The sequence below is a fragment of the Scyliorhinus torazame genome, chromosome 14 (assembly GCF_047496885.1).
Source record: "Scyliorhinus torazame isolate Kashiwa2021f chromosome 14, sScyTor2.1, whole genome shotgun sequence".
Classification (NCBI taxonomy): domain Eukaryota; kingdom Metazoa; phylum Chordata; class Chondrichthyes; order Carcharhiniformes; family Scyliorhinidae; genus Scyliorhinus; species Scyliorhinus torazame.
Genome location: NC_092720.1, coordinates 90079212 through 90106305, shown reverse-complemented (window position 1 = coordinate 90106305; position 27094 = coordinate 90079212). Strand labels below are relative to the sequence as shown.

General features: G+C 56.6%; 1 protein-coding gene across 3 annotated transcripts in view; it reads left to right on the top strand.

The window, feature by feature from the left end:
* The first annotated feature begins 1646 nt into the window (after positions 1-1646).
* The window catches only part of nmd3 (NMD3 ribosome export adaptor), a 65247-nt gene continuing 39799 nt past the window's right edge, over positions 1647-27094 (top strand). The window contains exons 1-6 of one of the 3 annotated variants that reach the window (XM_072474457.1): positions 1647-1860; positions 11491-11568; positions 17531-17665; positions 18084-18180; positions 20597-20677; positions 21175-21303. In XM_072474457.1, the coding sequence (XP_072330558.1) occupies positions 1850-1860; positions 11491-11568; positions 17531-17665; positions 18084-18180; positions 20597-20677; positions 21175-21303 (531 nt within the window). In that variant the 5' untranslated portion in view covers positions 1647-1849. The remainder of the gene's footprint in view (positions 1861-11490; positions 11569-17530; positions 17666-18083; positions 18181-20596; positions 20678-21174; positions 21304-27094) is intronic. The other 2 variants (XM_072474458.1, XM_072474459.1) reach the window with 2 other exon arrangements.

Here is a 27094-nt window from a genome sequence, read left to right as displayed (position 1 = left end):
GCCTCCATTGCTCAAAAGATTACTGTCAGCAGTCCCTGATAAGCAGCCACAGCCCGACATAATGATTTGTTTTCAGTCCTTGGAATTATGGGATAGAGAGTCTCAGCACCACCTTGGTATCACAACTATGAGATGATTAATTTCCACCCAATCTAGCATTGTCCTAAATTGCTGTGAGTTGTGACTGGATATTACAGTTCGGAAATGTGTGGCCTTTGTGTAGGTTAGGTGGGGTTATAGGGATAGGATGGGGGATTGGGCTTAGGTAGGGTGTTCTTTCAGAGGGTTGGTGCAGATTCAACAGGCCGATGGCCTCCTTCTGATCTGTAGGGATTCTACGGAAATGTTAATATCTGCTGTCGGCTTCTTTGAGGCTTACGTTTAAGACCACGGTTTGAAATTCTGCGTCTCTTAAACATATGAATACGTAGAATGAAAGAGGTTGGTTCATTATTCAAACAAAAAAAGTTGGATGGTTATTCAAAGTACCAAAAACATGATGCACAACTTTTCTATCAGGACTCACTCAGAGTTTCCAAAAGAAAGACCTGGAGAATCTTTTCCCCCGGCACTACCTCTTAACTCTTGTGGTGAATGTAAATACAGTTAATTCACCAGTTATGTTCTATGTTTGTAAATACAGTTAATTCACCAGTTATGTTCTATGTTTGCAAATACAGTTAATCCACCAGTTATGTTCTATGTTATTAACCCTGTGGGTTTTATCTGTGGGCCATTGTATGGCTTCACCCACAGGGGGAGATGTTGGAACATGTACGGGCTCCGCCCATGGCTCCGCCCCTTTGAAGGAGTATAAGAGTAGCTGGCCTGTGGGAATGTCCTCATTATGTACCAGTCGCAGGCAGGCAAAGTTGATAGTTAATTAAAACCACTGTTTTACTCCGACACGAGTCCTTGAGTGAATTGATGGTCGCATCAACTCTCACTATTGGTAACCCAAAATAAATACGGGCTTAACTTTATATCTCTCAACACAGACCTGGTGGATCTGCTCCCTACAACACGTGTCGCAATCTGCCATTGGCAAGTCCAGAACCCAGCTGGTTAGTCGGCATCGATCACCCCTTGCCAATGTTATGAGGATCTTTTGTGTCTGTCTGGGTGACTCTGGAGTTACAATTGCATCCCGTCCTCTAGGTACCACATTGCTTTGGATGCTTCACTGGGTGTCAGTGTAACCTTGAGTTGCGATGGTAATGCTGATTTTGCCAATATTCCTCTGGAATGCCACACTGACATATTTTAATGCAGCTGAACATAGGCTTCTTGTATTCCTGGTTCTTTTGACAGTTTGTAAACTGTTCAGTTTCCAGGTTGGGGAAAATGGGGGACAAACATGGGCACTTGTTCTCTGCAAAGCAGGATCAAGTATCCATCGATTTTGTTTTCAAATAAAAAGAGTTTCAGATAATTATTTATTGTAAGTCAATAATAATGTGATTTTATTCACAAAGACGAAATATTCAACCTCACCGAGTCCAGGGATAGGCGCGCCGCAGACAGCTCTAAAGGAACCGGAAACGTTCGCCCGGGGCCTTAGGGCGCCACGCGAGTCCCGGGACTGAGCCCACCGAACCGGGGCCAGTCCGAGCCCACCGAACCGGGGCCAGTCCGAGCCCACCGAACCGGGGCCAGTCCGAGCCCACCGAACCGGGGCCAGTCCGAGCCCACCGAACCGGGGCCAGTCCGAGCCCACCGAACCGGGGCCAGTCCGAGCCCGAGCCCGAGCCCGGTCCCAGCCCGAGGCACTTTCCAGGAAGGATCAGGGGTAACGCTCAGCACGTGGTAACGGAGGAGGTTCCGCCGGGTGAGGAGACAAGAGGGAAAAATGTGTGTGGGGTACGTGGGAGGTGGCTTTGTAGCGTGAGGGGGGACGGGAGTGGAGGGTGAGGGGACGGGAGTGGAGGGCGAGGGGGGGGACGGGAGTGGAGGGCGAGGGGGGGGGGAAAGGGAGGGTGAGGGGGGACGGGAGGGTGAGGGTGAGGGGGGACGGGGACGTGAGTGGAGGGTGAGGGGGGGGACGGGAGTGGAGGGTGAGGGGGGGGACAGGAGTGGAGGGTGAGGGGGGGGACAGGAGTGGAGGGTGAGGGGGGGGCGGGTGTGGAGGGTGAAGGGGGGGACGGGAGTGGAGGGTGAGGGGGGGACGGGAGTGGAGGGTGAGGGGGGGGACAGGAGTGGAGGGTGAGGGGGGGGACGGGAGTGGAGGGTGAGGGGGGACGGGAGTGGAGGGTGGGGGGGGGAAAGGGAGGGTGAGGGGGGGACGGGAGTGGAGGGTGAGGGGGGGACGGGAGTGGAGGGTGAGGGTGAGGGGGGGGACGGGAGTGGAGGGTGAGGGGGGACGGGAGTGGAGGGTGAGGGGGGACGGGGACGTGAGTGGAGGGTGAGGGGGGGGGCGGGAGTGGAGGGTGAGGGGGGGGGCGGGAGTGGAGGGTGAGGGGGGGAGCGTGAGTGGAGGGTGAGGGGGGGGGCGGGAGTGGAGGGTGAGGGGGGGGGCGGGAGTGGAGGGTGAGGGGGGGAGCGGGAGTGGAGGGTGAGGGGGGGAGCGGGAGTGGAGGGTGAGGGGGGGGGAGTGGAGGGTGAGGGGGGGGCGGGTGTGGAGGGTGAAGGGGGGGGGACGGGAGTGGAGGGTGAGGGGGGGGACGGGAGTGGAGGGTGAGGGGGGGAGCGGGAGTGGAGGGTGAGGGGGGGGGAGTGGAGGGTGAGGGGGGGGCGGGTGTGGAGGGTGAAGGGGGGGGGACGGGAGTGGAGGGTGAGGGGGGGGACGGGAGTGGAGGGTGAGGGGGGGACGGGAGTGGAGGGTGAGGGGGGGGACGGGGAGGGGGACGGGTGTGGAGGGTGAAGGGGGGGGACGGGAGTGGAGGTTGGGGACGGGGAGGGGGACGGGAGTGGAGGGTGAGGGGGGGACGGGAGTGCAGGGTGAGGGGGGGGACGGGAGTGCAGGATGAGGGGGGGGACGGGAGTGGAGGGTGAGGGGGGGGGAAGGGAGGGTGAGGGGGGACGGGAGTGGAGGGTGAGGGGGGACGGGAGTGGAGGGTGAGGGGGGGGATGGGAGTGGAGGGTGAGGGTGAGGGGGGGGACGGGAGTGGAGGGTGAGGGGGGACGGGGACGTGAGTGGAGGGTGAGGGGGGGGCGGGAGTGGAGGGTGAGGGGGGACGGGAGTGGAGGGTGAGGGGGGACGGGAGTGGACGGTGAGGGGGGGGACGGGAGTGGAGGGTGAGGGTGAGGGGGGGGGCGGGAGTGGAGGGTGAAGGGGGGGGACGGGAGTGGAGGGTGAGGGGGGGGGACGGGAGTGGAGGGTGAGGGGGGGGACGGGGGAGGGGGACGGGAGTGGAGGGTGAGGGGGGGGACAGGAGTGGAGGGTGAGGGGGGGGACAGGAGTGGAGGGTGAGGGGGGGGACAGGAGTGGAGGGTGAGGGGGGGGGCGGGTGTGGAGGGTGAAGGGGGGGGACGGGAGTGGAGGGTGAGGGGGGGACGGGAGTGGAGGGTGAGGGGGGGACGGGAGTGGAGGGTGAGGGGGGGGAGGGGGACGGGAGTGGAGGGTGAGGGGGGGGACAGGAGTGGAGGGTGAGGGGGGGGACGGGAGTGGAGGGTGAGGGGGGACGGGAGTGGAGGGTGGGGGGGGGAAAGGGAGGGTGAGGGGGGGACGGGAGTGGAGGGTGAGGGGGGGACGGGAGTGGAGGGTGAGGGTGAGGGGGGGGACGGGAGTGGAGGGTGAGGGGGGACGGGGACGTGAGTGGAGGGTGAGGGGGGGGGGGGCGGGAGGGTGAGGGGGGGGGCGGGAGTGGAGGGTGAGGGGGGGAGCGGGAGTGGAGGGTGAGGGGGGGAGTGGGAGTGGAGGGTGAGGGGGGGGGAGTGGAGGGTGAGGGGGGGGCGGGTGTGGAGGGTGAAGGGGGGGGGACGGGAGTGGAGGGTGAGGGGGGGGACGGGAGTGGAGGGTGAGGGGGGGACGGGAGTGGAGGGTGAGGGGGGGACGGGGAGGGGGACGGGTGTGGAGGGTGAAGGGGGGGGACGGGAGTGGAGGTTGGGGACGGGGAGGGGGACGGGAGTGGAGGGTGAGGGGGGGACGGGAGTGGAGGGTGAGGGGGGGGACGGGAGTGCAGGATGAGGGGGGGGACGGGAGTGGAGGGTGAGGGGGGGGGAAGGGAGGGTGAGGGGGGACGGGAGTGGAGGGTGAGGGGGGACGGGAGTGGAGGGTGAGGGGGGGGATGGGAGTGGAGGGTGAGGGTGAGGGGGGGGGACGGGAGTGGAGGGTGAGGGGGGACGGGGACGTGAGTGGAGGGTGAGGGGGGGGCGGGAGTGGAGGGTGAGGGGGGACGGGAGTGGAGGGTGAGGGGGGACGGGAGTGGAGGGTGAGGGGGGGGACGGGAGTGGAGGGTGAGGGTGAGGGGGGGGGCGGGTGTGGAGGGTGAGGGGGGACGGGGACGTGAGTGGAGGGTGAGGGGGGGGGGCGGGAGTGGAGGGTGAGGGGGGGAGTGGAGGGTGAGAGGGGGAACGGGAGTGGAGGGTGAGGGGGGACGGGAGTGGAGGGTGAGGGGGGACGGGAGTGGAGGGTGAGGGGGGACGGGAGTGGAGGGTGAGGGGGGACGGGAGTGGAGGGTGAGGGGGGACGGGAGTGGAGGGTGAGGGGGGACGGGAGTGGAGGGTGAGGGGGGACGGGAGTGGAGGGTGAGGTGGGACGGGAGTGGAGGGTGAGGGGGGACGGGAGTGGAGGGTGAGGGGGGACGGGAGTGGAGGGTGAGGGGGGACGGGAGTGGAGGGTGAGGGGGGACGGGAGTGGAGGGTGAGGGGGGACGGGAGTGGAGGGTGAGGGGGGACGGGAGTGGAGGGTGAGGGGGGACGGGAGTGGAGGGTGAGGGGGGACGGGAGTGGAGGGTGAGGGGGGACGGGAGTGGAGGGTGAGGGGGGACGGGAGTGGAGGGTGAGGGGGGGACGGGAGTGGAGGGTGAGGGTGAGGGGGGGGACGGGAGTGGAGGGTGAGGGGGGACGGGGACGTGAGTGGAGGGTGAGGGGGGGAGTGGAGGGTGAGAGGGGGAACGGGAGTGGAGGGTGAGGGGGGACGGGAGTGGAGGGTGAGGGGGGACGGGAGTGGAGGGTGAGGGGGGACGGGAGTGGAGGGTGAGGGGGGACGGGAGTGGAGGGTGAGGGGGGACGGGAGTGGAGGGTGAGGGGGGACGGGAGTGGAGGGTGAGGGGGGACGGGAGTGGAGGGTGAGGGGGGACGGGAGTGGAGGGTGAGGGGGGGACGGGAGTGGAGGGTGAGGGGGGGACGGGAGTGGAGGGTGAGGGGGGGACGGGAGTGGAGGGTGAGGGGGGGACGGGAGTGGAGGGTGAGGGGGGGACGGGAGTGGAGGGTGAGGGGGGACGGGAGTGGAGGGTGAGGGGGGACGGGAGTGGAGGGTGAGGGGGGGGGCGGGCGGGCGGGAGTGGAGGGTGAGGGGGGGACGGGAGTGGAGGGTGAGGGGGGGGACGGGAGTGGAGGGTGAGGGGGGGGGACGGGAGTGGAGGGTGAGGGGGGGACGGGAGTGGAGGGTGAGGGGGGGGGACGGGAGTGGAGGGGGGGGACGGGAGTGGAGGGGGGGGACGGGAGTGGAGGGGGGGGACGGGAGTGGAGGGTGAGGGGGGGGGGACGGGAGTGGAGGGTGAGGGGGGGGGACGGGAGTGGAGGGTGAGGGGGGGGGCGGGAGTGGAGGGTGAGGGGGGGGCGGGAGTGGAGGGTGAGGGGGGGGGGACGGGAGTGGAGGGTGAGGGGGGGACGGGGGGGGGGACAGGAGTGGAGGGTGAGGGGGGGGACGGGAGGGGAGGGGGGGGGCGGGAGTGGAGGGTGAGGGGGGGGACGGGAGTGGAGGGTGAGGGGGGACGGGAGTGGAGGGTGAGGGGGGACGGGAGTGGAGGGTGAGGGGGGACGGGAGTGGAGGGTGAGGGGGGGGACGGGAGTGGAGGGTGAGGGGGGGGACGGGAGTGGAGGGTGAGGGGGGGGACGGGAGTGGAGGGTGAGGGGGGGGACGGGAGTGGAGGGTGAGGGGGGGGGACGGGAGTGGAGGGTGAGGGGGGGGACGGGAGTGGAGGGTGAGGGGGGGGACGGGAGTGGAGGGTGAGGGGGGGACGGGAGTGGAGGGGGGGGGACGGGAGTGGAGCGTGAGGGGGGGGGGAGAACGGGAGTGGAGGGTGAGGGGGGGGGAACGGGAGTGGAGGGTGAGAGGGGACGGGAGTGGAGGGTGAGGGGGGGGGCGGGAGTGGAGGGTGAGGGGGGGGCGGGAGTGGAGGGTGAGGGGTGGGGCGGGAGTGGAGGGTGAGGGGGGGGACGGGAGTGGAGGGTGAGGGGGGGACGGGGGGGGGGACAGGAGTGGAGGGTGAGGGGGGGGACGGGAGGGGAGGGGGGGCGGGAGTGGAGGGTGAGGGGGGGGGGACGGGAGTGGAGGGTGAGGGGGGACGGGAGTGGAGGGTGAGGGGGGACGGGAGTGGAGGGTGAGGGGGGACGGGAGTGGAGGGGGGGGGACGGGAGTGGAGGGTGAGGGGGGGGACGGGAGTGGAGGGGGGGGACGGGAGTGGAGGGTGAGGGGGGGGACGGGAGTGGAGGGTGAGGGGGGGGGCACGGGAGTGGAGGGTGAGGGGGGGGGACGGGAGTGGAGGGTGAGGGGGGGGACGGGAGTGGAGGGTGAGGGGGGGGACGGGAGTGGAGGGGGGGGACGGGAGTGGAGCGTGAGGGGGGGGGGAGAACGGGAGTGGAGGGTGAGGGGGGGGCACGGGAGTGGAGGGTGAGGGGGGACGGGAGTGGAGGGTGAGGGGGGGACGGGAGTGGAGGGTGAGGGGTGGGGCGGGAGTGGAGGGTGAGGGGGGGGGACGGGAGTGGAGGGTGAGGGGGGGGACGGGAGTGGAGGGTGAGGGGGGGGACGGGAGTGGAGGGGGGGGGACGGGAGTGGAGGGTGAGGGGGGGGGCGGGAGTGGAGGGTGAGGGGGGGGGACGGGAGTGGAGGGTGAGGGGGGGGACGGGAGTGGAGGGTGAGGGGGGGGGACGGGAGTGGAGGGTGAGGGGGGGTGGGGGAGTGGAGGATGGGGGGTGGACAGGAGTGGAGGGTGAGGGGGGGACGGGAGGGTGAGGGGGGACGGGAGTGGAGGGTGAGGGGGGGGGGAGTGGAGGGTGAGGGGGGGGGAACGGGAGTGGAGGGTGAGGGGGGGGCGGGAGTGGAGGGTGAGGGGGTGGACGGGAGTGGAGGGTGAGGGGGGGGGCGGGAGTGGGGGGTGAGGGGGGGGCGGGAGTGGAGGGTGAGGGGGGGGGACGGGAGTGGAGGGTGAGGGGGGGTGATAGGAGTGGAGGGTGAGGGGGGACGGGGGGGGCGGGAGTGGAGGGTGAGGGGACGGGGGGACGGGAGTGGAGAGTGAGGTGGGACGGGGGGGGACGGGAGTGGAGGGTGAGGGGGGACGGGGGGGGGACGGGAGTGGAGGGTGAGGGGGGGGGACGGGAGTGGAGGGTGAGGGGGGACGGGGGGGGGACGGGAGTGGAGGGTGGGGGTGGGGGGACGGGAGTGGAGGGTGAGGGGGGGGCGGGAGTGGGGGGACGGGGGGGGACGGAGGTGGAGGGTGGGGGGGGGACGGGAGTGGAGGGTGAGGGGGGGACGGGAGTGGAGGGTGAGGGGGGACGGGGGGGGGGGGCGGGAGTGGAGGGTGAGGGGGGGGCGGGGCGGGAGTGGGGGGACGGGGGGACGGAGGTGGAGGGTGGGGGGGGGACGGGAGTGGAGGGTGAGGGGGGGACGGGAGTGGAGGGTGAGGGGGGGGCGGGCGGGAGTGGAGGGTGAGGGGGGGGACGGGAGTGGGGGTGAGGGGGGGTGGACGGGAGTGGAGGGTGAGGGCGGACGGGAGTGGAGGGTGAGGGGGGACGGGAGTGGATGGTGGGGGGGGGGGGGAGTGGAGGGTGAGGGGGGGACGGGAGTGGAGGGTGAGGGGGGGGGCGGGGGGACGGGAGTGGAGTGTGAGGGGGGGGGAGTGGAGGGTGAGGGGGGGGACTGGAGTGGAGGGGGGGGGGGGGAGTGGAGGGGGGGGGACGGGAGAGGAGGGTGAGGGGGGGGACGGGAGTGGAGGGTGAGGGGCGTGGGGACGGAAGTGGAGGGCGAGGGGAGTGGGAGGGCGAGGGGAGTGGGGGGGGCGAGGGGAGTGGGGGGGGGCGAGGGGAGTGGGGGGGGGCGAGGGGAGTGGGGGGGGGCGAGGGGAGTGGGGGGGGGCGAGGGGAGTGGGGGGGGGCGAGGGGAGTGGGGGGGGGCGAGGGGAGTGGGGGGGGGCGAGGGGAGTGGGGGGGGGGCGAGGGGAGTGGGGGGGGGCGAGGGGAGTGGGGGGGGGCGAGGGGAGTGGGGGGGGGCGAGGGGAGTGGGGGGGGGCGAGGGGAGTGGGGGGGGGCGAGGGGAGTGGGGGGGGGCGAGGGGAGTGGGGGGGGGCGAGGGGAGTGGGGGGGGGCGAGGGGAGTGGGGGGGGGCGAGGGGAGTGGGGGGGGGCGAGGGGAGTGGGGGGGGGCGAGGGGAGTGGGGGGGGGCGAGGGGAGTGGGGGGGGGCGAGGGGAGTGGGGGGGGGCGAGGGGAGTGGGGGGGGGCGAGGGGAGTGGGGGGGGGCGAGGGGAGTGGGGGGGGGCGAGGGGAGTGGGGGGGGGCGAGGGGAGTGGGGGGGGGCGAGGGGAGTGGGGGGGGGGCGAGGGGAGTGGGGGGGGGGCGAGGGGAGTGGGGGGGGGGCGAGGGGAGTGGGGGGGGGGCGAGGGGAGTGGGGGGGGGGCGAGGGGAGTGGGGGGGGGCGAGGGGAGTGGGGGGGGGCGAGGGGAGTGGGGGGGGGCGAGGGGAGTGGGGGGGGGGCGAGGGGAGTGGGGGGGGGGCGAGGGGAGTGGGGGGGGGCGAGGGGAGTGGGGGGGGGCGAGGGGAGTGGGGGGGGGGCGAGGGGAGTGGGGGGGGGCGAGGGGAGTGGGGGGGGGCGAGGGGAGTGGGGGGGGGCGAGGGGAGTGGGGGGGGGCGAGGGGAGTGGGGGGGGGCGAGGGGAGTGGGGGGGGGCGAGGGGAGTGGGGGGGGGCGAGGGGTGGGGGGGGGCGAGGGGAGGGGGGGGGGCGAGGGGAGTGGGGGGGGGCGAGGGGAGTGGGGGGGGGCGAGGGGTGGGGGGGGGGCGAGGGGAGTGGGGGGGGCGAGGGGAGTGGGGGGGGCGAGGGGTGGGGGGGGGCGAGGGGAGTGGGGGGGGCGAGGGGTGGGGGGGGGCGGGGGGTGGGGGGGGAGGGGGGGGCGAGTGGGGGCGAGGGGAGTGGGGGGGGGCGAGGGGAGTGGGGGGGGGGCGAGGGGAGTGGGGGGGGGGCGAGGGGAGTGGGGGGGGGCGAGGGGAGTGGGGGGGGCGAGGGGTGGGGGGGGGCGAGGGGAGTGGGGGGGGCGAGGGGTGGGGGGGGGCGAGGGGTGGGGGGGGGGAGGGGGGGGCGAGTGGGGGCGAGGGGAGTGGGGGGGGGCGAGGGAGGGGGGGGCGAGTGGGGGGGAGGGGGGGGCGAGGGGAGTGGGGGGGAGGGCGAGGGGGGGGCGAGGGGAGTGGAGGGTGAGGGGAGGTGGAGGGGACGTGGTGGGTGAGGGGGGGACGTGGAGGGAGTGGGGGGGCGGGAGTGGAGGGTGGGGGGGGAGTGGAGGGTGACGGGAGTGGAGGGTGAGGGGGGTGACGGGAGTGGAGGGTGAGGGGGGGGCGGGAGTGGAGGGGGGGGCGGGAGTGGAGGGGGGGCGGGAGTGGAGGGGGGGCGGGAGTGGAGGGGGGGCGGGAGTGGAGGGGGGACGGGAGTGGAGGGGGGACGGGAGTGGAGGGTGAGGGGGGTGACGGGAGTGGAGGGGGGACGGGAGTGGAGGGTGAGGGGGGTGACGGGAGTGGAGGGTGAGGGGGGGCGGGAGTGGAGGGGGGACGGGAGTGGAGGGTGAGGAGGGGGGACGGGAGTGGAGGGTGAGGGGGGGCGTGGAGGGTGACGGGAGTGGAGCGTGATGGGGGGGCGTGGAGGGTGATGGGGTGACGGTTGTGGAGGGTGAGGGGGGGACGGTTGTGGAGGGTGAGGGGGTGACGGGAATGGAAGGTGAGGGGGGACGGGAGTGGAGGGTGGCGTGGAGGGTGAGGGGGTGATGCGAGTTGAGGGTGAGGGGGGGACGGTTGTGGAGGGGGAGGGGGGGACGGGAGTGGAGGGGGGACGGGAGTGGAGGGGGGACGACGGGAGTGGAGGGTGAGGGGACGACGGGAGTGGAGGGTGAGGGGACGACGGGAGTGGAGGGTGAGGGGACGACGGGAGTGGAGGGTGAGGGGACGACGGGAGTGGAGGGTGAGGGGACGACGGGAGTGGAGGGTGAGGGGACGACGGGAGTGGAGGGTGAGGGGACGACGGGAGTGGAGGGTGAGGGGACGACGGGAGTGGAGGGTGAGGGGACGACGGGAGTGGAGGGTGAGGGGACGACGGGAGTGGAGGGTGAGGGGACGACGGGAGTGGAGGGTGAGGGGACGACGGGAGTGGAGGGTGAGGGGACGACGGGAGTGGAGGGTGAGGGGACGACGGGAGTGGAGGGTGAGGGGACGACGGGAGTGGAGGGTGAGGGGACGACGGGAGTGGAGGGTGAGGGGACGACGGGAGTGGAGGGTGAGGGGACGACGGGAGTGGAGGGTGAGGGGACGACGGGAGTGGAGGGTGAGGGGACGACGGGAGTGGAGGGTGAGGGGACGACGGGAGTGGAGGGTGAGGGGACGACGGGAGTGGAGGGTGAGGGGGGGACGGGAGTGGAGGGTGAGGGGGGGACGGGAGTGGAGGGTGAGGGGGGGACGGGAGTGGACGATGGAGGCACGTGTGAGGGGGGGTACAAATGGAAGGGGTTGGGACATTTTGGAGGGAGGCATGGATGGGATGGAATTGATTGTCGGCGGGGTGACATGGGGTGGAGGGTGAGACAGTTGCTGTTGATGGTGGCATTGGGAGTGACAGATGGAGACTGGAGGGAAAAGATTGAGGTGGATAGGGAGATGGGAGGCTTGGAGGGAGATTTCATTGAGGGGGTATAGGGGAATGCGGAGATGGCACAAACATGGGGGTTGGGGAACCCGGAAGAGAATTGGGGATGGATGGATAGGAGGGGAGGTTGTTGAGGGAACGGTATGGAATAATTGGGGAAAAGCTGAGTTTGCGTAAAGGGCAGGGCAGTGGGTAGGGGAGATCTGAGGAGGAGGAAAGGGGGAGATGGGGTGAGTGGTGGGCAGATGGGGGAAATGGTGGAGGTGATAGGGTATGGACATGAGAGGTGAATGAGAAGGATGGGGCAGGGAAGAAGGGGATTTGGGGAGGGGCAGTTGGTTGTTCGGGAAAGGATTTCCAGCGGGTGATCAATCGATGAGTGCGGGAAGGAGGATGGAGTTCAGGAGGGTGACTGGGTGAGGAGGAGGGAGACCTTGAGTACCAGACTGAATGATTAACTTACTGACATTCTTGTTTTGCATTTTTATACAGGTCTACACACGTTGCATTGGTCAACATTGCCGAGATGGAATACATGAAGGAATCTGCTGTGAGCACTCAGGGACGTATGTAAGTAGATTATTGCTTTATTAATAGTATTGGTTGAACTTTTATCATCTTCTTTTCCTGATGTATATATTAATGATCTCGATCTTGATGAGGCTTACAGGGGCTGGTTTAGCACAAGGCTAAATAGCTGGCTTTTATGCAGACCAAGGCAGACCAGCAGCGCAGGTTCAATTCCCGTACCAGCCTCCTCGAACAGGCGCGGAATGTGGTGACTCGGAGGCTTTTCACAGTAACTTCATTGAAGCCTACTTGTGACAATAACCGATTTTCATTTCATTTCATGTGCAGGGGACAATTTCAAAGCTTGCGGATGACATATGACAACTTGGAACTGTGTAGAACTTCAGAAGGACATAAACAAGTTGGTGGAGTGGGCAGATTGGTGGTAGATGAAGTTCATTGCGGAGAAATGTGAAGTGATGCATTTTGGCAGGAAGAACATGGAACGACAGTATAAAGTAGTGTATAATTCCTGAGGGGTGCAGAAGCAAGAGAACCTTGATACATATCCATTGATCATGAAGGTGTCAGAACAGATGGAGAGATCACTTAATTAAGCATACAGTATCCTTTTTTTTTTTTTAAATTGGGGCATAGCGTACAAGAGCATTGAAGTTATGTTGAACCTATACTAGACACTAGTTTGACTTCAGCTGGAGTATTGTGTACAGTTCTGAGCATCACAGTATGGGCAGGATGTGAATGCAACGGAGAGAGTGCAAAAGCGGTTACAAGAGTGGTTCCAGGGATGAGAAAATTCAATTATGAGGATAGATTGGAGAGGTTGGGACTTTTCTCCTTGGAGAGAAGAGGGCTGAGAGGAGATTTGATAGAGATCTTGAAAATCATGATGGGGCTAGACAGAGTAGATACGGAGAAACTGTTGCTGCTCATAAAAGGATCGAGAGCGAGAGGGCACAGATTTGAAGTGATTTGCAAAAGAAGCAAATGTGATGTGAGAAAATACTTTCTTACACAGCGAGAGGTTCCGTTCTGCAATGCACTGCCTCGAAGTGTGGTGGAGGCAGGTTCAAACGAGGCATTCAATTGGCATTAGATGATTATTTGAAGAGAAGCAATGCAAGGGTAGGGGGAAAAGGCAGGGGAATGAATGGCACTGAGTCGTAGTACATATTTGGAGACATGATGGGCTGAATGGCTGCCTCCTGCACCGTAACAATTCTGTGATTCGTTCAGTGCCTGATGCTGGAGTTCTTAAATCATTGTCAAGTTCGGGAGTTGCCAACCCAACTTGTGGAAATTCATGTGCATTACACAATGCACTAGGATGGATGTAGCCTATTTACCTAAGCTCAACAATTTGGACAAACGTTGGTAAAATTGGAAAATCCCTTCATTCAATGGTGCACTGATGGAGATTATCTAAATAAAGCCTATTTAGGCAGTACAAGCTAAATCAATGGTTCTCAAACTTTTGTTGAAGGACCTCTTTTCAAATTTCAGTGCCGGTGTTGCGATGTATGTAGGCTATATGTTCCAACAACAGGTGGATTGTATAAAACATCATGTCCCCTCAGCCGTTCGCAACAAGCAGAGTATCGACCATGCCCAACCAGCCCGTGGTTGCAAACCTCGGGTCCAATGTGAGACATGATTTTTTTTAAATTAAAAATTTTTTTTTTTTAATTCTCCTCCTCTTTCACATTTTCTCCCACATTTACATCCATCAACAATAAACAATAATCAGCAAGATATGTCAATCCCCATAATAACAACGATCCCATTTACCCACCAACCCCCAAACCTCTACATAAACAAATGACAAAAAGGAATCAGGGATTACCCGTAGTCACCCTTAATCTTACACAGCTCTCTCTCTCCCCCCCCCCCCCCACCCCCCAAACCCCCCCCCAGGTCTCCAGCTCCTTCCTTCCACTGTCTCTTGTAAAACTCCTCTTCCCAACCTCTGTTCCTTCCCCCCAACTTTCCACCCCGGCTAGACCACTTGGACCCTGTTCTGCCAGGCTCCGATGGCCGCAGCCCCTCACTCCCGTTCACTGGCCAGCTTAAACCGGCCAGCGTGGAGGCCCCCGCCCGGGTCCCTTTTCCACTTGCCCAGCCCTAGGAAAGCCCAAAGATCCTTTTTGGCACACAAACCCCGCATATCCACCTACACCCCAAAGAACTCTCATTTCGAGTGCAAGTCCCGTCCCTTCCCTTGTCCAAATATATACCACATTGGCTCCTTTAATCTCTACACCTGCACGCAGTGATACAAAAAAGAAGAAAATACAGTCATGAGGTTACATCGGCACATGGCCATTCCTTAATTTGTCAGTTCTGCCACAGTCCTTCTGCTTTCGCAAACTCCTCCGCTGTTTCCGCCGTTGCAAAATAAAAGAACCTGAGCTTGTAAGTCACCCTCAGCTTCGCTGGATATACAATGCCGCACCGCACCTTGCTAATGTACAGTGCCCTCTTCACCCGGTTGAAGGCAGCCCGCCTCTTTGCCAGCTCCACCGTAAAGTCCTGGTATACACGTATACCAGCTCCAGCCCACTGCACCACCCGCTTCTGCTTGGCCCAGCTCAGGACCTTCTCCTTCACCCTGTACCTACGGAAGCACAGAGTCACTGCCCTTGGCGGCTCACTCGCCTTTGGTACAGGCCTCCACGACCGATGAGCCCGATCCAGTTCATATCGGGAGGGATCCTCCCCCTCCCCCAATAGTTTTGCCAGCATCGCGGCAAAATACTCAGTCGGCTTTGGTCCTTCAACTCCTTCGGGCAGCCCCACAATCCTCAAATTCTGTCGCCTGGATCAGTTTTCCATGTCTTCCATTTTTCCTCGCAGATCCTTGTTAGTATCCATCACCTTCCGCATCTCTTTCCCCATCGAGGCAAGTTGATCGCCGTGCTGCAATAACGTCTCCTCCACTTCCTTCAGCACCTCCCCTTGCTCTCGCACCTCCGCCACTGCGCTCGCCACCCCCGTCCTCACCGGGGAAACCGCCTCCTCCACCAGCACACTCAAAACCTCCCTCATCTCCTTCCTCACCGTCTCCATGCATTTCTCAATCTGCGCCAACTGCTTTTCAAATTCCGCAGCCATCACCTTAGTTATTTCTTCAGCCGTAAGCAGTGCGGCCTTCCCTGGTGCTCCAGCCTCCATTTTTCCTGGTGACCCCGCGGTGACCTTTCCACTCCCCGGCGGACCTCCAGCTGTTTTTTTTCCGGCCGTTTTCTTGCTCACCCTCGACATTTTTCTTCGTTCTTTTTTTCCTCCTGTGTCTTCACTGTGCCTCCTCGGTGCCTTCTCCCTGCTTCTGCCGCCTCCGCGGACCCTGGGCCCGGGCTTAAAGCCCCTAAAATGCCGTTCCCGAACGGGAGTCCTCCATTGTGCGGCCGCCTCCCGCCCGCGTCACCGGAAGTCTCGTGAGACATGATTTGACAATTGGACAACACTTAGTAAATAATCCCAAGTGTATGAAGAATGACACTAAAAACCAATTTAAGATTATCAGTCGAAGCTTTTCATCTTGCATTCATCAGGACAGAATCTCACGAATACCAAATCTTAAAGGGAGCAGCAATTTATACTGCATGATGAGAAGGTGCTGATTTGTAAGCAAGTGAACTCTGGTCGTGGGTAATGCAACAGGGAACAGTAAATGGCCAAGCTTTTGTATAAATTCAAACCAGGCAAGTTGACTCTAATTAGTCAAGACATTCCAGGACTTGAACACAAATTAAGGCTAACGTTTGAGTCCAGTACTGAGGAGTGTTGTACTGTCAGAGTCTTTCAGATGAGACATGAAACTGAAGCCTCGTCTGCCCTCCAGGGTTGAATGTAAAATAATCCATGATACTTTTCGAAGAAGAACAAGAGGGTTATCTCTGCCTGGTCGATCAACATCACAAAATAGTATTTTACCTGGTCATTATCACGTGCTGTGTGAAAATCTGTTCTCACATTTCCTACAATATAACCGTCACTGTACTCAAAGTTCTTTGTAAATTGCATTGAGATGTCTGGCAGTCATGAAAAGTGCTATATAAGTGCACATCACATTTTATTTTAAGAGCAAAGGCATGATGACACAGTGGTTAGCATTGCTGCCTCACAGCGCCAGGGGCGCAGGTTCAATTCCAACCTTGGGTTACTGTATTAAGTTTATACGTACCTGGGTGGGTTTCGTCTGGGTGCTCCGGTTTCCTCCCACAGTGCAAAGATGTACAGGTTATGTGGCTTGGCCATTCTAAATTGTTTCTTGGTATCCAAAAGGTTAGGTAGGGTAGTGGGCAAGGGGGCTTGCCTGTGTAGGGTGCACTTGTAGAGGGTCGGTGTTGACTCAATTGGCCGAACGGCCGCCTTCTCTATTTCTGTAGGGATTCTATTATTCCATGAATAAGGTTAAAGGGAAGAGTAAAAGAGGTATTCAAAATTGGTGAATTTTGCTGGAGCAAAGTCAGGAGTGACTGTTCCCTCTCCCCTTCCTTCCCCCACACTGCTTGCCCTCACTCCCTTCCTTCCTTCATTCCCCCTCCATGGCGCTTGCCTCCCCCTCTCTTCTTGCCCCCCCCCCTCTCTTCTTGCCCCCTGGCTCTCGCCCCTAACACCTCCTCCCCCTCCCAAACCTCCTCCCCCATCCAAACCGGTGCTCACCCCCCACCCCTCGCTCAACTCACTCTCTCCCTCCACCTCTGTGCTCTCTCTTCTCACCCCCCCCACGCCCCGGTGCTTGCCCATCCCCAATAAGGTTAGCAACGCACTTCAAAAAATAATAATTTCTGCGAAACGGTCACAACCTTTTCCTTCGGGTGCTCTGGTTTCATCCCACGGTCCAAAGATGACGTGCAGGTTAGCTGGATTGGCCATGCTAAATTGCCCCTCAGTGTCTAAATTGCCCCTCAGTGTGTAGGTGAGGTTACTGGGTTATGGGGATAGGGTGGAGGTGTGGGCTTAAGTAGGGTGCTCCTTCCTAGGGCTGGTGCAGACTCGATGGGCCAAACAGCCTCCTTCTGCACTGTAGATTCTATTAAATCATTCTATGAAATCAACATACCCTTTATGCCTCTGTATGTGTGCTCAAACCTGGATACCACACTTAGGAAGGATGTCAAAGCCAGGATGTCAAAGCCTTGGGAAGTTAAGAGAAGTGATTCACTAGAATGGTATCAAGCGTATTGAGAAGCTGGGGTTGTTTGTTATCCTTGGAACAGGGAAGTCAAGATTTAATATCAAGTTCAAAATCATAGTCATTATTGATGGAACACAAGAGTTGGTAACCAGAGGACACAGATGGGAAAGGAAGCGGCGGGTACGTGAGGAAACATTTTCTTCACACTGTGAATTGTTGTTGTCATCTGGAATCCATTGTCTGAAAGGGGTGGAAGTAGATTCCGGAGTAACTTTCCAAAGGGATTTGGATAAATACTTGAAGGGAAATAAAGTAAAACGTTGGGAAGGGGGGGGGGGGGGGGGGTGGGTGTCATTTTGCTCTGAACCTAAGAATATCCCAGTAAACATGATCGAGGTTATATTCTGGCCTAGTGTCCTGTGACATGCTCTTTCTAGTAGCAATGCATTTTACACCTGAAAGTGTCAAAGTGGAGTCATTTAAGCACAATTTCTACCTTCCATAGGATCATTTTCTATTCTTGAGAGTATGAGAATGTTATTAAAAGTTAGACGTGAAGCGGAAAATAAGGCTATAATCATGTATAAACTGTTGAATTATGCTCAAGCCACCTGAGCCCTGAGACTAAATTGTTCCCATTACTCGTAACCGTCCAAGCTATTCATATCCTCAGGTTAAAAAAAAGAGTGGTGGTAAATTGAGATGGTTAGCTAACTGGCCTCCTAAGAAGCCGATTAGAATCTCGTCAGTGTTCTGATTTTTCAGGACACAAGAAAACATACTGTCATTAAATATTTTTGTGTGTTTGGTAACTAAGTGATCGCTTGGATTCAAATTCAATTGATTTGCTTTCGTTCTCAGCCTGTGTTGCCAGTGTGGTGTTCCCATCGCGCCGAATCCTGCAAACATGTGCGTTGCCTGCTTACGAACCCAAGTTGACATCACCGAAGGAATCCCAAAACAAGTAAATGTTAATTTCTGCAAACAATGTGAAAGGTAATGATTGTGGACTAGAATTAATGTGTACTTCTTTTGCAACTTGGAGAAGCGTGTTTAGGTGATAATGGCATTGAAAGGCACACTGTTTGCTAATTTAAATGTTAGGTGTTGGTCTGCTACGGTAAAATTAGGTGCTTCCCTAAACCGATTAATTTGGAAGAATTGATCTTTTTTTGCTAGAAGTTTCAGAGTGAGTACTTCAGAGTAATTTTATTACAATTGGTTGCCTGTTGGTTCTTAACTGGAATTACGGTGCAAGGGGTTTATAGTCCTGGCTGAATGTAAACTTGTCTATATTTAAGGGGGGGGATTTATTTATTATAAAATGCCCTCTTCTCTCATAAATAAATAGCAATCTTAATTTTTTGAGAGCTGATGGTTTGGTTTACACTTGACTTTTGGTTTTGCTCCACAGATATCTTCAGCCTCCTGGAACATGGATACAGTGTGCATTGGAATCAAGAGAACTTTTAACTCTGTGCCTTAAAAAACTAAAGTCCCCTTTGACTAAAGTTAGTAGACAGGATCTTATGCCAAAATTGTGTTTCATGTCAGGTTTTGCTTTTCAGGGATGATCATTCAATTGCAGTCAAAATATTTATGTTTCATTGCTTGAAATTGTAGTTATAGTGCTAAAATGAAAAATATTAGTAATTTGAGTTCAAGCCTATCTTGTCAAAATTCATCGATAATTACACTGCTTGAATATTTTCCACAGTTGTCCATGAACACCAGCATTCTCTTCTTATATTAGCTTTAGTAATTATTACATGAATAGCATTGCTGATTTACCACGGATTTGAGATTCTATTTTCTCAACGGCTTTTGTCTATAACTTAAAAATTGTCTTTTCAGCATAAGCTCCATGTATTTGTATTTAAACATATTTAAAATAGAACAAGCATGCTTCTATCCTGATTCTGAAAATGCTCTTTCTGTAAATTTCTTATGCTTCATTTCGTAAAGTACAACTGTAAAATGGCTGAATATTGATTTTTAAGTGAGAGGCAATTAAATACATTCTTTACTTTTATTTTTAAATGTTTGTATTTTAAGTCCTGACAAATAGAAGTAGTAGTTCAGTAGGGCATTAACTTCTGTACAAGCGTGCCGAGGTCCCAGGTTCGATCCTGGCTCTGGGTCACTGTCTGTGGAGTTTGCACATTCTCCCTGTGATTGCGTGGGTTTCGCCCCAACAACCCAAAGATGTGCAGGGTAGGTGGATTGGCCATGCTAAATTGCCCCTTAATTGGAAAATATTAATTGGGTACACTAAATTTATTTAAAAAAAAAAAAAAACCTTCTGTACAAGCTAATAGTTTTGAAATCCTGCTGAGTTTTTTTTTATCAGCGCACTAACTCCTATTAACTGCCCTTAATGGAGTAAAACATCCCAAGTAGTTTTGCGAGCATTTTCAAATAAAATTTGAAATCGAGCTACATAAAAAGATATTAGAACCCAGGACCATAAGGTAGGTTTCCAGGAGTGTCTTAAAGGAGGAAAGCAAAGAAGAGAACTGGAGAGGTTTTGGGAGGGAATTCCTTAGTAGCTGACGGCACGGCCACCAGCGTTGGCTCAATCAAAATTATGATGCTCAAGAAGCCAGAATTGGAGGATTTTAGATATCTCGGCAGGTTTAGGGCTCAAGGACATTATAGAGGAAGGGAGGTGTTTTTCTTTTGGGGGGGGGGGGGAGAGAGAGGAGAGGCCATTGAAGAATTTGAAACAAGGATGAGAATTTTAATATGCAAGTCTTGCTTAACTGTGAGTCAGTCCGATTCAGTTAGCACAAGGGTGATTAGTAAACAGGGTTTAAGACACGGGCAACAGGTTTGGCTGACATCTAGTTTATGCAGGGTAGAATGGTGCCACCTAGGAGTGTTACAATAATCACGTCTGTAACTGTCAAAGGATGGTTGAGGCTTTCAACAGCAGATGAGCACATACTGGGAGGAATAAGGCAGTGCCACGGAGGTGGAACATGCAGTTTTGGTGATGGTGCAGATGTGAGACACATCTTGGGGTTAGGTATGACACCATAGTTGCAAACATTCTGTTTAGTCTCACATTTACCGGGGGTGGAGTCAGTGGCTAGAGAGGAGTATGTCTTGGAGAGATGATACAATGGCTTTGGTCTTGACAAACTTTACGGAGAAACTTTTGCTTATCCAGTACTTGATGTTAGGCAAGGGGAGTATGATAATTTAGCGACTGGAGGGGTTGGTAAAACTGGTGGTAAGGGAGATCAAGGATTTGTCAGTGTTTGTGTGAAAACTAACACAGTAGTTTTGTCTGATGATGCTAAGGGACAGCATGTAGTTGAAAAATAGGAAGGGACGTTGATAGATCCTTAGGGGAGATCAGAGGTAATAAAGCTGGACCGTGAGGAGAAGCCATTGCAGGTGATTCGCTGGCTACAACTGAATAGACGAGAACAGACCTAGGTGAGTGCAATCACAGTCAGCTGGATGACAGTGGGGAGTTTTAGGAGATTTATGATAGTCGAATGTCAAAGGCTGCAGATGGGTTGAGAAAAACAAGGTGTGATCGTTTATCTTTGTCACAGTGACATAGGTTGCCATTTGTGACTTTGATGCGAGTTGTAGAAACCTGGACTTCAAACTATCGATTGGTAGAAGAAAGATCAACATGGTCATGTATGCCAAACAGAACTGTGCCTCCTGATCACAATCTATGCATGACAGTCATAATGACAGCTGTGACTCTTTTGGTAATAGACTCGTCTCTTGACTCAGAATGTGTGAGCACCAAACACTTCATCCTGGAGTTAATATGCAATCTTAAGTATGAAGTAAAATATTGCTAATTTGGATTCGTCTGTTTCTGTATACAATAATTTAATCAGCAAAATAAATTGTGGAGATACTTTTGCTTGCAGTTTCAACATCAATTACTACTTTTTTCAGGTACGTCTAATTGATGCTGGCTTTATTTGGACCGAGCCTCATTCCAAGAGATTAAAGGTCAAACTTACAGTTCAAAAGGAGGTGAGAAGAAAGTTATTCTTCCACAATAGTGCCTACTATTCTTCCACAATAGTGCCTACTTTTGTTTGGTTAGTTCATTTATTGGGGAAAGTATTGTTGGTGTATTTTAAATCTAAAGCTCCCACTGACATTCTCCCACTGTTACATTGATGAATACCTTGACGGGAAGTATTGAGGATCCTGATGCAAAATTGGAACGTTAACATTTTGAATGTAGATAGTAAGAGAATACGGGAAGGTTGGTCACACATGGTCTGCATGAGAGTCTGAGCAGGGACTTTGTATTTGTGTTGAATGGCTTTAGTGAGGTGGGGAGTGAAGGAGGCGTTGGTGGAAAAGGTTAGTATTGATTAGCCAATTTTCAGGCAGATAATTTACTCATAATCATTGTATCTATTTTAGTGCTTTATATTTCCTGGGTGTCTTGATCCTTTGATTAATGAGGCAGTTCTTACCTTGCGCTTTTTAAATTTTCTAACCGTGCGTTTTGTGTGTAGGTAATGAGTGGAGCAATCTTGCAGCAGGTTTTTGTGATAGACTTCGTCATCCTGCAACAGATGTGTGATGATTGTCACCGTGTTGAAGCTAAAGATTATTGGAAGGCAGTAGTACAAGTCCGACAGAAGGTGAATGAAATGGTTTTTTTTTAACTGCAAAAGTAACATTAAAAAACCTTTACGTTTCAATATACTTAACAGTTATGTTCTTTTTGAAGACAGATGTATTAAATACTAAAATACTGTTAAATACATGATTCTTTACTGCAATAAAACTAGCCTTATAACTATCGAGGCTGCAAGAGCAGGTCAGAGGTTAGGAATCCTGTGGTGAGTAACTCTCCTCCTGAAACTCCACTTGCCTGGATGTACGCAGCAACAACGTTCAAGAAGCTTGACACCATCCAGGACCAAGCAACACACTTGCTTGGCTACTCACTACAAACAGTCACTCCCTCCACCACTGCACAACGATCCATTTTCAGTTCTTCACAGTCCTGTTGTCTTGCTTGCTTGCAGCTAGAAAATGGAGTAATCTCTCCTCTGTGATTTGATGCCAAAAGCACAGATGCACAGGGCGCGTGACGTGACCAGGCTCTGCCACCGCATCTGGCTGAAAGACTCTATTGATCCATTAAAATTTTTAAAAAAAATTTAGAGTACCCAATTTTATATATATATATATATATATATATATATATTTTTTTTTTTTTCCAATTAAGGGGCAATTTAGCGTGGCCAATCCACCTAACCTGCACATCTTTGGGTTGTGGGGGTGAAACCCATGCAGACATGGGGCGAATGTGCAAACTCCACACGGACAGTGACCCAGGGCCGGGATACGAACTCGGGTCCTCCGTGCCGTAAGCAGCAATGCTAACCACTGTGCCACGTGCTGCCTTGCATTGTTCCATTTAAAAGCACTATCTATAAGTTACAGGAACTCACCAAGCCTCCTTAGACAGTACCTTTCAAATCCAGGGCCACTACCATCTAGAACACTGTTTATCCAAACTTTTTTTCCCCAGGACCCACTTTTACCAGTTGGCTGGCCTTCAGGGGCCATGCCGGCCGGCCTTTGGAAGCCACCATTTTCTACCTTTAATGCGACAGGTGAGCCTGCTTGGTCCTCACAGTCTCACTTGCTTTGGAATTCAGTGTTACATTTCTGCCAAGGACTTGAGCTGATGATTTGAGTTCTCGCTGCATCCTTTGAAAATAAATCAAGAGGTTTTTTTCTCGAACTCGCCATGCTTAGTCTTCAAATGCCTTTGATGTTTTGATGGTTTTAAACTCTCATTTGCCAGTACTTCTCTGCACATAACACACATGGGCTTTGCATCCTGATCTGCATTGGCACAGTTTTTTTTTTAAATAATATTTTATTGAAAATTTTTGGTCAACCAACACAGTACATTGTGCATCCTTTACACAACATTGTAACAATACAGATAATAATGACCTTTTTTATTTAAACAAAAACAACAACAAATAAATAAATATTAAATAACAAAAAATAGAAACTAGCCCTAATTGGCAACTGCCTTGTCTCAGGCCACACCCCATTCTCCCCCCCCCCCCCCCCCAAAATCCTGGGCTGCTGCTGCTGCCTTCTTTGTTTTCCCCCATCTATCTTTCCGCAAGATATTCGACGAACGGTTGCCACCGCCTAGTAAACCCTTGAGCCGACCCCCTTAGGACGAACTTAATCCGCTCTAACTTTATGAACCCCGCCATATCATTTATCCAGGTCTCCACCCCCGGGGGCTTGGCTTCTTTCCACATTAGCAATATTCTGCGCCGGGCTACTAGGGACGCAAAGGCCAAAACATCGGCCTCTTTCGCCTCCTGCACTCCCGGCTCTTGTGCAACCCCAAATATAGCCAACCCCCAGCTTGGTTCGACCCGGACTCCTACTACTTTCGAAAGCACCTTTGTCACCCCCATCCAAAACCCCTGTAGTGCCGGGCCTGACCAAAACATATGGGTATGATTCGCTGGGCTTCTCGAGCACCTCGCACACCTATCCTCCACCCCAAAAAATTTACTGAGCCGTGTTCCAGTCATATGTGCCCTGTGTAATACCTTAAACTGAATCAGGCTTAGCCTGGCGCACGAGGACGACGAGTTTACCCTGTTTAGGGCATCTGCCCACATCCCCGCCTCGATCTCCTCCCCTAGCTCTTCTTCCCATTTCCCTTTTAGTTCGTCCATCATAGTCTCCCCTTCGTCTCTCATTTCCCTATATATATCCGACACCTTACCGTCCCCCACCCATTTCTTTGAGATGACTCTGTCCTGCACCTCTTGTGTCGGGAGCTGCGGGAATTCCCTCACCTGTTGCCTCGCAAAAGCCCTCAGTTGCATATACCTGAATGCATTCCCTTGGGGCAACCCATATTTCTCGGTCAGCGCTCCCAAACTCGCAAACTTCCCATCCACAAATAGATCTTTCAATTGCGTTATACCTGCTCTTTGCCACATTCCATATCCCCCATCCATTCCCCCCGGGGCAAACCTATGGTTGTTTCTTATCGGGGACCCCCCCAGTGCTCCGGTCTTTCCCCTATGTCGTCTCCACTGTCCCCAAATCTTCAGTGTAGCTACCACCACCGGACTCGTGGTATAGTTCCTTGGTGAGAACGGCAATGGGGCTGTCACCATAGCCTGCAGGCTGGTCCCCCTACAGGACGCCCTCTCTAATCTCTTCCACGCCGCTCCTTCCTCCTCTCCCATCCACTTACTCACCATTGAAATATTAGCGGCCCAATAATATTCACTTAGGCTCGGTAGTGCCAGCCCCCCCCTATCCCTACTACGCTGTAAGAATCCCTTCCTCACTCTCGGAGTCTTCCCGGCCCAAACAAAACCCATGATACTCTTTTCTATCCTTTTGAAAAAAGCCTTCGTGATCACCACCGGGAGGCACTGAAACACAAAGAGGAATCTCGGGAGGACCACCATCTTAACCGCCTGCACCCTCCCTGCCATTGACAATGCTACCATATCCCATCTCTTGAAATCTTCCTCCATCTGTTCCACCAACCGCGTCAAATTTAGCCTGTGCAATGTGCCCCAATTCTTAGCTATCTGGATCCCCAGGTAACGAAAGTCTCTTGTTACCTTCCTCAACGGTAGGTCTTCTATTTCTCTACTCTGCTCCCCTGGATGCACCACAAACAGCTCACTCTTCCCCATGTTCAATTTATACCCTGAAAAATCCCCAAATTCCCCAAGTATCCGCATTATTTCTGGCATCCCCTCCGCTGGATCCGCCACATATAGTAGCAGATCATCCGCATATAAAGATACCCGGTGTTCTTCTCCTCCCCTAAGTATTCCCCTCCATCTCTTGGAACCTCTCAGCGCTATCGCCAGGGGCTCAATCGCCAGTGCAAACAGTAATGGGGACAGAGGACATCCCTGCCTTGTCCCTCTATGGAGCCGAAAATATGCCGATACCCGTCCATTCGTGACCACACTCGCCACTGGGGCCCTATACAACAGCTGCACCCATCTAACATACCCCTCTCCGAACCCAAATCTCCTCAACACCTCCCACAGATAATCCCATTCCACTCTATCAAATGCTTTCTCGGCATCCATCGCCACTACTATCTCCGTTTCACCCTCTGGTGGGGCCATCATCATTACCCCTAACAACCTCCGTATGTTCGTGTTCAGCTGTCTCCCCTTCACAAACCCAGTTTGGTCCTCATGAACCACCCCCGGGACACATTCCTCTATTCTCATTGCCATTACCTTGGCCAGGACCTTGGCATCCACATTGAGGAGGGAAATTGGTCTGTAGGACCCGCATTGTAGCGGATCCTTTTCCTTCTTTAAAAGAAGCGATATCGTTGCTTCTGACATAGTCGGGGGCAGTTGTCCCCTTTCCTTTGCCTCGTTAAAGGTCCTCGTCAGTAGCGGGGCAAGCAAGTCCAAATATTTTCTGTAAAATTCAACTGGGAATCCGTCCGGTCCCGGGGCCTTTCCCGTCTGCATGTTCCTAATTCCTTTCACCACTTCTTCTACCGTGATCTGTGCTCCCAATCCCATCCTTTCCTGCTCTTCCACCTTGGGAATTTCCAGCCGATCCAAGAAGCCCATCATTCTCTACCTCCCATCCGGGGGTTGAGCTTCATACAATTTTTTATAAAATGTCTTGAACACTTCATTCACGCTCCCCGCTCCCCGCTCCGTCTCTCCATCTTCATCTCTCACCCCCCCTATTTCCCTCGCTGCTCCCCTTTTCCTCAATTGGTGTGCCAGCAATCTGCTCGCCTTCTCTCCATATTCATACTGTACACCCTGCGCCTTCCTCCATTGTGCCTCTGCAGTGCCTGTGGTCAGCAAGTCAAATTCCACATGCAGCCTTTGCCTTTCCCTATACAGTCCCTCCTCCGGTGCTTCCGCATACTGTCTGTCCACCCTCAAAAGTTCTTGCAGCAACCGCTCCCATTCCTTACTCTCCTGCTTCCCTTTATGTGTCCTTATTGATATCAGCTCCCCCCTAACCACCGCCTTCAACGCCTCCCAGACCACTCCCACCTGAGCCTCCCCATTGTCATTGAGTTCCAAGTACTTTTCAATGCATCCCCTCACCCTTAGGCACACCCCCTCATCCGCCATTAGTCCCATGTCCATTCTCCAGGGTGGACGCCCTCTTGTTTCCTCCCCTATCTCCAAGTCTAACCAGTGTGGGGCATGATCCGAAATGGCTATAGCCGTATATTCCGTTCCCCTCGCCCTCGGGATCAATGCCCTACCCAACACAAAAAAGTCTATGCGTGAATAGACTTTATGGACATAGGAGAAAAACGAGAACTCCTTACTCCTAGGTCTACTGAATCTCCACGGGTCCACCCCTCCCATCTGCTCCATATAATCCTTAAGCACCTTGGCTGCTGCCGGCCTCCTACCAGTCCTGGACTTCGACCTATCTAGCCTTGGTTCCAACACCGTGTTGAAGTCTCCCCCCATTATCAGCTTTCCGGTCTCTAGGTCTGGGATGCGTCCTAGCATTCGCCTCATAAAATTGGCATCGTCCCAATTCGGGGCATACACGTTTACCAACACCACCATCTCTCCCTGTAATTTGCCACTCACCATCACGTATCTGCCCCCGTTATCCGCCACTATAGTCTTTGCCTCGAACATTACCCGCTTCCCCACTAATATAGCCACCCCCCTGTTTTTCGCATCCAGCCCCGAATGGAACACCTGCCCTACCCATCCTTTGCGCAACCTAACCTGGTCTATCAGTTTCAGGTGCGTTTCCTGTAACATAACCACATCTGCTTTAAGTTTCTTAAGGTGTGCGAGTACTCGTGCCCTCTTTATCGGCCCGTTAAGCCCCCTCACGTTCCACGTGATCAGCCGAGTTGGGGGGCTTCCCACCCCCCCCCCCCCCTTGCCGGTTAGCCATCATCTTTTTCCAGCTTCTCACCCAGTTCCCACGCAGCTGTATTTCTCCCAGACGGTGCCCCCCCGCCCATCCTTTCCCATACCCACTCCCCCCTTTCACCAGCAGCAGCAACCCAGTAATTCTCTCCCCCCCCCCCCCCCCCCCCCCCCCGCTAGCGTAATTACTCCCCCCATGTTGCTCCCAGAAGTCAGCAAACTCTGGCTGACCTCGGCTTCCCCCCGTGATCACGGCTCGCCCCGTGCGGCGCCCCCTCCTTCCTGCTTCTCTATTCCCGCCATAATTATCATAGCGCGGGAACCAAGCCCGCGCCTCTCCCTCGGCCCCGCCTCCCATGGCCAACGCCCCATCTCCTCTCCCTCCCCACCTCCCCCCATCACCACCTGTGGGAGAAAGAAAAGTTACCATACCGCAGGATTAATCATACAATCCCTCTTCGCCCCCCCCCCCCCCCACTCGTCCCACCACTTTGTCCAAACGTTCATTTTCGTAGTC